General features: G+C 39.3%; 1 protein-coding gene across 1 annotated transcript in view; it reads right to left on the bottom strand.

The window, feature by feature from the left end:
* The window catches only part of MICU2 (mitochondrial calcium uptake 2), an 88,426-nt gene that overhangs the window by 17,892 nt on the left and 58,283 nt on the right, over nucleotides 1–12,251 (bottom strand). The window contains exons 5-6 of the mRNA XM_007464501.1: nucleotides 11,264–11,311; nucleotides 10,225–10,307 (exon numbers count right to left, since the gene is read on the bottom strand). Coding sequence (XP_007464563.1) covers nucleotides 10,225–10,307; nucleotides 11,264–11,311 — 131 coding nt within the window. The remainder of the gene's footprint in view (nucleotides 1–10,224; nucleotides 10,308–11,263; nucleotides 11,312–12,251) is intronic.

Raw genomic sequence — 12,251 nt, 5'->3', positions numbered from 1 at the left:
ACCTCTCACTGCTGTGGCCTCTCCCGTTGCGGAGCACAGGCTCCGGACGCGCAGGCCCAGCGGCCATGGCTCACGGGCCCAGCCGCTCCGCGGCATGTGGGACCTTCCTAGACCGGGGCACGAACCCGTGTCCCCTGCACCCGCAGGTGGACTCTCAACCACTGCGCCACCAGGGAAGCCCAGCCATACAGTTTTAACCTGAGTAACCAATCCTCTGTCACAGAGCAGAACATTTCCATTCCTCAGAAAGCTTCTGTGTCTATTCCCAGGCAATGCATTCTAGCTGCATCCCCACAGAGGCAGAATCAAATTAGTCTCACTTAGTTTACAAATTCAAATAAATGGTATCAAGTAGTACGTGTTGCTTTGCGTCTCTTTTCACTCAGTATAATGATTTTTCGATTTATCCATGTTGTTTGCATATCAGTAGTTTGCTCTCATTTATTGCTGAGTTGTATCCCATTTGTATAAATACACCAATATTTATCCATTCACTCACTGATAGATGTTTGCATTGCTGTCTCCAGTTTTTGACTACTGTGAATCAAGCTGCCATAAACTTTCTGTTTTCCCAGCTTTACTGAGGTATACTTAATATACAGAACATTGCACACAATAATGTATACGTTTTGATGAATTTGTACCTAGGCACACACCCATGATACATCACAACAATCGAGGTAATAAACATATCAATCACCTCTGTTTTTGTTTGTCTGGGTTTTTTTTGGTGGTAAGAACACTTAGCATGAGACAGCCTCTTAACGGAGTTTCAAGTGCAGGGCACCATATTGCTAACTACACCCACTATGTTGTACAGCACAGCTCTGCCATCAACTTCCCTGTGCAACTCTTTGCTTTTGACATGTTTTAATATTTCTCTTGAATAAATACCCAGGAGGGGAACAGTTAGGTCTGTGCAACTTTACAAGAAAGCGCCTAACCCTCTTCCACAGTGAATTCTCGCTCCTCTGCATCCTCACCATCTGGTGAGATCAGTCTTCTTAGCTTCAGCCATTCTGTTGGAAGCACTGTTACTGCTTCACTGTGGTTTTAACTTGTGATTCCCTGAGAGCTCACGTGGAGCACTTTTCCAAGTGCTATCTCCCATTTGTACATTTTCTCTCGTGAAGTCTCTGCTGTAGTCTTTTGCTTACTTAAAGAAAAATTTTAAAACTATTAAGTTGTAAGCATTTGTTATATATTCTGGATACAAGTCTTTTGTTAGATATGTTTGGAAAATATTTTCTCTTATCCTACAATTTGCCTATTCATTTTCTTAATATACAGAAGTTATTAATTTTGATGATGACTACTTTATCAGTTTTTTCTTTTATGGTTACTGCTTTTAGTGCCCTAAGCAACTCTGCCTACCCTAGACTCTGAAGATATTCTCTTATATTTTTTCCCAGAAGCTTAGGTGTTTTAGTTTTTATGTTTAGATATATAATACATCTCAAATACATTTTTTTTCAAATACATTTTTGTATGTGGTGTGAGGCAGAGGTTATGACTAATCTTTTTCATATATATATCCTATCCGTTTGTTCTAGTGTCATTTATTGAAAAGACTTTTCCCATTGACTGATTTGGTGCCTTATTGAAAATTAAGTGACCATGTAAGCGTGGACTCTTTACTATCCTCCACTATCTACTTGTCCATCCTGTGGGCAATATCACAGTGTCACTGTTACTACAGCTTTGTAGTGTCTTAAAGTCAGGTAGTGTGAGAGTTAACCAGATTTGTTCTTGTTTCTCAAGATTGATTTGAGTATTTTAGGTCCTTTGCTTTTATTTATTTATTTATTTGAGCCATGCCTCGTGGCTTGCTGGATCTCAGTTCCCCAACCAGGGGTCTTAGGCTCTCTGCAGTGGAAGTGCAGAGTCCTAACCACTGGACCGCCAGGGAATTCCCAGGTCCTCTGCTTTTTTCTTTCTTTTTAAAAAAAAAAATTTATTTATTTGGCTGCGTTGGGTCTTCCTTGCTGCACGCAGGCTTTCTCTAGTTGTGGCGAGCGGGGCTACTCTTAGTTGCAGTGCGCAGGCTTCTCCTTGCAGGGGCTTCTCTTTGTTGCGGAGCACATGCTCTAGGCACGTGGGCTGCAGCAGTTGTGGCACGCGGGCTCAGTAGTTGTGGCTTGTGGGCTCTAGAGCGCAGGCTCAGTAGTTGCGCCGCACGGGCTTAGTTGCTCCGTAGCATGTGGGATCTTTCCGGACCTGGGCTCGAACCCTTGTCCCCTGTATTGGCAGGCGGATTCTTAACATTGCACCACCAGGCAAGTCCCAGGTCCTCTGCTTTTAAATATACACTTTAGGGACTTCCCTGGTGGTGCAGTGGTTAAGAATCTGCCTGCCAATGCAGGAGACACGAGTTCGAGCCCTGGTCTGGGAAGATCCCACATGTTGTGGAGCAGCTAAGCCCATATGCCACAACTACTGAAGCCTGCACGCCTAGAGCCCGTGCCCTGCAAAACAGAAGCCACTGCAAGAAGCCCGCGCACTGCAACGAAGAGTAGCCCCCCCTCGCCTCAACTACCCAATGCAGCCAAAAATAAACTAACAAACAGTTTAAAATCGGCTTGTCAATTTCTATAAAAAAAGACTGCTGGGATTTTGCTTGGCAAAGTTTAATCTCTAGACCAATTTGGGAAGAACTAAATCTTCTAATCCATTAACATGGTATATTCCTCCATTTACTGAGGCCTCCTTGAATTTCTACCAGCGATGTCTGAAGTTTTTGGTGTATGTTTTTTGTTAAATTTATTTCTACTTATTTTATACCATGCAAAAAGAACTGATCTTAATTTCATTTTCCAAATGTTTGCTACTAATTATATGGAAATACAATCGATTTTTCCATACTGATCTTCTATGCTTTGATTTTGTTGTTGGTTCCTTAGTCATATTATCTGTGAATAAAGTCAAATATATTTCTTCCTTTCTAATATTTTTATCTCTCTATTTTCTTTTCCTGTACTGCTGTTATCTTTAGAATCTCCAGTAAACTGTTAAACAGCAGAGGTAAGAAAAGACATCCTTTGCCTTGCTCCTGATTAAGGGGAAAGCATTCAGTATTCTGTGTTGTAGCATGACAGTAAAAAATTTTTTTGTAAATGCCCTTTAGCAGTTTGAATAAGTTCTCTCCTATTCCTACTCTGAGTTTTACACAAAAATGTTTATTTTGTTAGATGCTCTGTCTGCATGTTCTGATATGATCATGTTGGTTTCTCCTTTATTCTGTTAATATGATGGACTGCACTGACTGATTTTCAACCATGAAATGAATTTTGTATTCCTTGGATAAATCTCACTTGGTTGTGATGTATTATTTTATATGGTGCTTGATGTGTTTTGTTCTATCTGGTTAAGTATTTTCATACCTCTGTTCATGAGGAAAGTTGGTCTATAATTTACTTCTCCTGTTAGGTTTTTGCCAAGTTTTAGTTATCAGGGATATGTTGGTCTCATAACATGAGGGAAATGTTCCTTTTTCTTGTATTTTCTGAAAGAAACTGTGCAAACTGGGCACAGTTTGACAGATTTCACCAGTGAAACCATCTGAGCCTGGACATTTCTTTGTGGGAAAGTTTTTGATAACAAACTCAATATTTTGATACAGGACTATTTAGATTTCTATCCCACCTCTTGTTTTGGTAAGTTTTGCTTTTTTTTTTTTTTTTTTGGTCATTCAGAATCTGAATACCATTCTCATGTTTGAAGAATCTGTCGCCTTTTGAGGTGGACAGTGACCTTTTCTGTAGAAGTTGGAAATGCCAGGTGAGGAGCAGAAAGGAATACTCCCAAAGTTGACAATCTCTGGAGCCAGACAACTTAGGTTTTAATCCTAGCTCTGCATATACCAGCTGGGTACCTTGGTCAAGTTACTCAGCTTTACTGCACCTCAATTTCCTCACCAGTGAAAATTGAGTTGACATAACTGTCTTCATAGAAGTCTTGTGATGATCAAGTGAATTAATATATGGCAATACAGAAAAGTGCCTGGCACATAGTAAGTGCTCAACGGGCCGGGGCACGAACCCGCGTCCCCTGCATCGGCAGGCGGACTCGCAACCACTGCGCCACCAGGGAAGCCCCCCGAGTTTTGCTTTTTTAAGGCACTTGTCCAGTCATCTGAGTTATCAGGTTAATAGTCACATATGAATCAGTTGTTCACAATATTCCATTTTTATCCTTCTGATACCTCTAGGATCTCTGGTGATTTCTCTCTTTTCATTGCTCATACTGGTAATATGGATCTCCTTTTGTTGTTTGTTTTTGCTAGATCAAGTACTGAAAATTAGTCAAAATTTATCATATAATTAAAAAAACAATAGATGTTAGTCATAAAATGATAAATTTTTATAGAAAATTCAAAACATCTTTTTTATTATAAGACACTTAATAATGTTATAATAATCTTCACATAGTTATGATAAATAGTTAAAAACAAAACAAAAAAGCAAATAGGATTAGTTCACTGAAAAACGAATTTTTTAGGAGGCTTATTACAGTACTGGCTTATTCCAATTTTGTGTAATTTAGAACAAGGGTCTGTCCTAAAGTCTACCCATGTGGGTTTAGTGCCACATAAAGCTTGTCCTGTCAGAGAGGTATCTAGAACATTTTGGTCTGGACTCAGGGAGAGTGTTACCCAGGTTCTGGTGCATGTTGAAATTACTGTGCTGTATATTTAGTTCTATAATAGCCCCATTAGAAACTATTTTGTATCCAGGTATCCTCTTAGGCCAAAAGGTCTCTCTGGTCTACCAAGATACTTTCTAAGATGGATTGTGCATGATGCTGATTCATTATAGCAACGGACTAAGTGCCTCTCCTGCAACCATTCTAAGTGCTGGGATATAGTGGTTACGGAAAGATAACATCCTTGCTGTTGTTAACTTACATTCTAATGGGCCAGAGGTAACAAACAAGTGAACAAATAAATAAGAGAATTTCAGATGGGGGAAAGGGCATTCTAGGTGGAGGTAAGAGCAAAGTCTGGCAGAAACAGGGGTGCTTTCTTAGAGAAACAAAAAAAGGTAAAGCTTTTATACATAAGTGGTAAAAGAAGCAGGAAGACACGTTCAAATACAAATTCTGAATATGTCTAAAAAACTACCAACAAATTGGCTAACTTTATATTGATCCATATTTTCAATTTCAGGCTGAAAATGAAGAAAAGTACATAGGGTCAATTTAACTTATTTTTGCTTTCAGGATGGATCATACTATTAAATTCTGGAATAAGAACACTGTTCCAAAATCAAGAAGGATAAATTCTACTGAAGGCCATTATATTTAATAACTCCTCTAGCAGGTGTATTTAGCATGATAAAATTATAACCTGACTGCATTAAGAGCAGTCCTTCCTACCAGTATGGAAACAATGTGAAACCAGAGGACCACCCAAGGAGATATTTATACTAGTAAACAGACTTGTCAGTCTGTCTATTTATTGTTTAAAGAAGTTGCACTAAAACCCTGGCACTTATCCCAATAAGCAGATGTACTATCTATCAAGGTAAAAATTAAATGGATTTACTATTACTGGCTTTGATCATTGCTGGTATTGTTTGTTATTATCTGACAGAGAATGGCTTATACACTTAGTTGCTATTTTACTTGTTCTTGGGAGAAAGAAGTAAGCAATACACTTACCAACACAGTTTGTAGATCTGGATATTAATAAGACAGGAATGTACCACAAAACACAAAAGTAATAAACTAAGGCAATTTATATTTTAGGACATCTTTACAAGACTTTATATTAATACATTTCTTCATTACTTTTGCATTTGCTGTTCAAATCACTTTGTTATATCTATGTTTTGGGTATTAAAGTAACTCTCATTACTTTTCTAGTAACAAATAAAATGCACAGGGGAAACATTCAGATAAGCTGAAAAAAAGAACAAACCCACAAAACCCTGCCTTTTAAATATGCTTTTCTGATCTGAAAAGAACTGCTTGGTGCTTTCAATAAACTTTCAGGGCTTCCCTGGTGGCGCAGTGGTTGAGAGTCCGCCTGCCGATGCAGGGGACACGGGTTCGTGCCCCGGTCCAAGAAGATCCCACATGCCGCGGAGCAGCTGGGTCCGTGAGCCATGGCCGCTGAGCCTGTGCGTCCGGAGCCTGTGCTCCGCAATGGGAGAGGCCACAACAGTGAGAGGCCTGCGTACCGCAAAAACAAAAACAAAAAACTTTCAAATAGAAGATGCTACAAACTTAGGTTTCCTAACACCATGACCATGGAAATGAAATAATTATTTAAGTAATTAATGTAAGCATAGTTTTTTCTCCTCTATGCTGTTATTTTATGTTTTATTAAAAAAAATTATTTATTTATTTATTTTTGGCTGTGTTGGGTCTTCGTTGCTGTGCGCAGGCTTTCTCTAGTTGCAGCGAGCGGGGGCTACTCTTTGTTGCGGTGCGCGGGCTTCTTGTTGCAGTGGCTTCTCTTGTTGCAGAGCACGGGCTCTAGGCGCCGGGCTTCAGTAGTTGTGGCTCACGGGCTCTAGAGTGCCAGCTTAGTAGCTGTGGCACACGGGCTTAGTTGCTCCGCGGCATGTGGGATCTTCCAGGACCAGGGCTCGAACCTGTGTCCTCTGCATTGGCAGGTGGATTCTTAAACCACTGCGCCACCAGGGAAGCCCCTCTATTACTTTTAACTTCTCCCACTTTGAGAAAATGAATTCCACAAGATCATGACCTGTTTCTCTGAACAGTACAGTGAAACCTCACGTATCTAGAGGAACACTTCAGGCAACTCCAATCCTTGGGAATCCTCCAGCTTTCTTACTTAAGCTGAAAACCCAGAAGTAAGAAAAACCTTTTCAGCATTTGAGACAACTGTCATAAAGAGCATGTAATAAAATATACTAAAAAGTTTCTAAAAATCTATAGCCTTGTATGTTCTAAAGCAGTGCCAACCAACAGTAATATAATGGAGCCACACAGTGATTTTAAATTTTTTAGTAGGGCATTAAAAAAGTAAAAAGACAATCTATATCACGGTGCTTAGCACATATTAACTACTTAGACAAATCACTGATGAATTAATGAGTACTCACATAAATGACTAACTTATGACTTTTAAAAAAAGCCTTTGAGATATGAAACAAATGGAACTCTCTTACATTGCTGGTGGGGATGTAAAATGGAACACAGATTTTGGAAAACAAAATTGGCAACTTCTTACCTTATACTTAGCATATGACCCAGAAACTCCACCCCCACATATTTAGTCAAAGAAAACATATGTTCACCCAAGACCTGTGTATGAATATTCACAGCAGCTTTATTTATAACAGCCCCAACCTGAAAGCAACCAAAATGTTCATCAAGTGACTAGATAAACAGATCACATCCACACAATACTACTACTCAGCAATAAAAAGGCGCAAACTACTGACAAACGCAACACACAGATGAATCTGAGTCAAACAAAGAGTACATATCAATACTTTCTGATTCCATTTATACGAAATTCCAGGAAAGGAACACATCTATGCTGGAAGAAAGCAGACCACTGGCTGGTCTCCTGGGGCCAGGAGAGGGGAGGAACTGAGTGTAAGGATACAGGAGGACTTTGTGGAGTGTGGAAATGTTTTAGATCTTGACTGGGCTGGTGGTGACATGAGCAAGTGGACTCTTTAAACAGGTACATCTGATTGTATATAAAGGATCCCTCATGTCCCTTTGATAAGGATCCATCCACAGGCTTTGCAAATTTAATTACTAAAATATTTGGTTTTATATGTAGGAAACGATCTCAAAGATTAGAAACAAACAATATAGCAAAAAAAGTCTTCAGTAGGGAATACATTTATAAATCAGTGGGATCCTACAAAAATTAGGTTTATAAATATTTAACATCTTTAGAAATTATCTGGAAGAGGGTGTATAGTGTATAAATCTAAGCATAAAGTAAATGACAAGAACACATATGTGAGTGGGCAGTAAAGCAGCAGGTGAAATTCTCAGTGTTGCAGCTTGAAGTGTAGCAGAAACCATTTACTGCAGCCAGTGTCGGTAGTTGTTCAGTTATTCTAAAAAGTTTGTTAGGGACTTCCCTGGTGGCGCAGTGGTTAAGAATCCACCAGCCAATGCAGGGGACACGGGTTCGAGTCCTGGTACGGGAAGATCCCACATGCCGTGAAGCAACTAAGCCTGTGCGCCACAACTACTGAGCCTGCGCTCTAGTGCCCGCAAGCGCAACTACTGAGCCCACGTGCCACAACTCCTGAGGCCTGTGCGCCTAGAGCCTGTGCTCTGCAACAAGAGAAGCCACTGCAATGACAAGTATGCGCGCCGCAATGAAGAGTAGCCCCCACTCGCCGCAACTAGAGAAAGCCTGCGTGCAGCAACGAAGACTCAACGCAGCCAAAAAAAAAAAAAAAAAAAGTCTGTTAATCTGGGGAGTCATTTGAAAAAATAGATACCTACATAACAAACATTTAAATTAACTTAAAGAAGTAACATCCATTTTAGAACCAAAGCCTTTTTTCTTTGGAATGAAGCCACTGATTGAAATTACTGGTTATTTTTCGTGCCTAGTATTTTTTTTTGTGGTGTGCGGGCCTCCCACTGCTGTGGCCTCTCCTGTTGCAGAGCACAGCCTCCGGCCACGTAGGCTCAGCGGCCATGGCTCACGGGCCCAGCCGCTCCGCGGCATGTGGGATCTTCCCGGACCGGGGCACGAACCCTTGTCCCCTGCATCGGCAGGCGGACTCTCAACCACTGCGCCACCAGGGAAGCCCTTATAAAAGATAATTTATCATCTGTAGTTTCCAGTTTCATTTTTGTTAAAGTGCAGCAAAAAATATAAAGAAACAGGTGAAATTAATATCTCAAAATTATGACTTTATCATGTACTCAATACAAAAATCAAGATATTTTACATTCTTTTCTTTTCTCTTCAAAGTCCAGTGCATATTTTACATTACAAGACATTCAGATAATGTATTTCATTGGAAATACGGGCACACATCGTTTTATTGTGCTCTGCAGATTTTGTGTTTTTTACAAATTGAGGGTTTGTGGCAACCCTGCATTGTCAGATGATGGTTGGCATTTGTTAGCAATAAAATATTTTAAAATTAAGGCATAGACATTGTTTTTTAAAGATATAATGCTATTCCACACTTAATAGACTACAGGACAGTAAAAACATAACTTTTATCTGCCCTGAGAAAGTAAAACATTTGTGTGACTTGTTTTATTGTGGTGGTCTGGAACCAAGCCCACAATTTCTCCAAGGTGTACCTGTACTTGATCCATATTTAGATTTTGTAAAATTTACAAAAGTAAATAAAAAGTAAATAAAAATTAAAAAGTAGATTCACATACTCAAGTTGTTTCAAATATACTTGAAAATCTGCCAATACCTGAAGTGAATGTCAGTTTTTAAATTTAAATTTAATTAAAATTCGGAAACTCAAGTTTCTTAGTCACAAGTTACATTTAACAGCCACACGTGGCTACTGGCTACTTGACCAAACAGTCCAAGTACGACTCGTTTTACATATAATTTCAACAAGCCTTGTGGTCTGTCTTCCCAGTACACTGGGGACTGGGAGAAAGACACAGAGGACAGAACTGACTTATCTTCTCCATAAAGCGCTCCTCTAGATCGGGAACAGTAAGCTCTGCCTGGCATACTCCCCGCAGTTTACGTGCACTGATGTACTTTTAACAGTACCATCGACTTCCTTGGAACAGAGTAAAATGTACTGCTGGCATGTTATGTCTTGGGAAATATCACTTAAACATATTTCACCTTTTCAATTATGAGCCTTCACGAATTCCTAGAGAATCTGAACCAATTTATACCTGTTGTGGCTTTTTCGTTTTCCCTCCCTATTCTTCCTGAAGGCTTAAGGTTTTATTTTCCTTATTCTTTTTTTGGTGGGGGTGTATCAGTAATTTTAAACCATCTATAAAGTGCTTTCTGTTGTATTATCATTTGCTGAAATCATAAAAATAAAACTCTAAAACATACAGATGCTTAAGTTCATTGCTCCTTTTGGAATCTCATGCTCTGTTCTGTAACTGTTTCCTCAAGGCTGTATTATAGAAAATTTAATATTTTTGAATGTATAAATGAGTTCTTGACATTTCATATGTAAGCAGTAAATATAATTTTCATTTTAATGGAAATGTAAAATTATCACACAAACACCCAGGTGTTTTATAATAAACCAAAAATAACTAGAATCTACTTACTTTAAAAAACTCCTTTTTCTCAACCATCTCATCACCATCTGCATCCAACATTTTGAATGCAACATGAAACCCGGTATGGGGTTCTGCAAGTGAAAAATGAATAATTATGTAAATGTTGGTGGAATGCAAGCTACCTGAAGATCTATAGGTCTTCAAACTTGAAATAAGCCACCAGAAACAACATGAGTAAGTGCCTAATGTAGAGGGAAAACAATCTCCTCTCAGGATAACAGTTTTCAAAGGCTGATATGTTTCCACGCTGTGCTGCTCTGCTATTAAGTGTTCTGCCCTTCAAAGCAAAATTCATTTCAGAACGTATTTCTTCCGCTCTACTAGGTGCTTTCCTATATTGTTACAGTACGTTCTCTATTTTCACATTGATTACTACTCTTTATTTCCCTTTCCCAAGAGTAGGGTTTTGTAAAAATTATTTTGAAATAATTTTAGGCTTACAGAAACACTGCAAAGCTGGTACGGTGAGTTCCCACAGGCTGTCCAGCCAGCCTTCTCTCATGGCAGCATCTTATGTAACTATAGTACCTTTACGAAAACTAAGAAATTAGCACCTTTAACTAAACTACAGACTTTATTTGGATTCCATGGTTTTTCTATTCTAGGGTCAAACACAAGGAAGCCTGTTGCATTTAATTGCTATGTCTCCTTATCTCCTCAGAGCTGTGAAAGTTTCTCAGTCTTTCCTTGATTCTCATGACCTGGACAGTTCACAGAGAGTTACTGGTCAGGAATTTTGCAGAATGTCACGTGAGGGATTTTTAATATTCCTAAGTGAAGGCTGTGTCTGACTCTTCAGTTCAATAAGCCTTCAATTAAAGAGACAAAGTTGTGGGGAGCCTGAGTGCAGGGGAGGTGGTGAGACTTCAGGGATAATCTCACCCAACAGAATCATCCTGTAGGTACAGAAAGCAAGGCACCAATAACATTCTTCACGATAAAGGTATAAATACCAAACTTCCAACACCCTGTCTGGTAAGACAAGAGAATTCCACATGATCGATGAAAAAAACTGTGGAATACTTACTAGTGAGGATTGTAAGTAAGAAAAGATACTCGGTATATGAAACCAGCCCTGAAAGAGATAAAGACATCAGAAAGCCAAGTAAGTTTTAGACGGTTTAGAAGTGATCATATACATACTATACGGAACCTTCACCTAATTAAAAACACACACATTGTTACTTTAGATTACCCCTCTCTCTGGTAGAGCGGAAAGTTTTCATAAGAGAGTTAAGTATAGTACTAAAACTTCAGAAAAAAGGAGCCTTTTACTAGGTCACTATTACTAGGAAGGAAGGGGAATGGTCGTTGGTCAGCAAGGACAAGTGTCCACTAGAGGTTTTATCTGCACGGCATTTTGTGTAATTTCACCTCAAAGTTTACTATTCATAACATCTCAAGTGAAGCAAACTTATAAATTCAGTAGAGTGACAGAGATCTGGATACACCAAAGGTCAAACCATGTTATTTAAAATGAAGGAATTAAATTTCTGTAGCAGTGACTTGATTTGAATCTACAGGTTCTCCCTGGTCTTTCTCCCCCTCAGTTTCAACTTAACTGTTGAAAGAAGCCTCTGCTCGTTTGTCTGGCAAAGTTTAAGAGTGTAGATTTGCTAACTGCATCTTTTTGGTGTCATTTCACATGTTCCTCTAACGTCTATATTTTATACAAACTGGTACTTACTTAGATCCAGAGCTGTGCTCAGATTCCAGTTTTTGGCAAGAATTCCTTTTTTTATGGCCGTGCCGTGCGGCATGCAGGATCTTAGTTCTCCAACCAGGGATCAAACCTGTGCCCCCTGCACTGAGAGCGCAGAGTCTTAACCACTGGACCACCAGGGAAGACCCAAGAATTCTTAATAGATGGTGCTGCATACTTTCACCAGGAGGTCAAAATGTAAATGTTTACAGAAAATGCGAAATACCAATGAGAGATACTAATAGTGAGTTCCAGGACTCAAAAAAAGGTGAAGTCTTCCAGAGTCTAGATGACCGAAGATGTCTCAGAGGAA

This window comes from Lipotes vexillifer, unplaced genomic scaffold (genome assembly GCF_000442215.2).
Source record: "Lipotes vexillifer unplaced genomic scaffold, Lipotes_vexillifer_v1.1 scaffold2116, whole genome shotgun sequence".
Classification (NCBI taxonomy): Eukaryota; Metazoa; Chordata; class Mammalia; order Artiodactyla; family Lipotidae; genus Lipotes; species Lipotes vexillifer.
The sequence above is the reverse complement of the archived record's forward strand: the minus strand, read 5'-3'. Positions and strand labels throughout refer to the sequence as shown.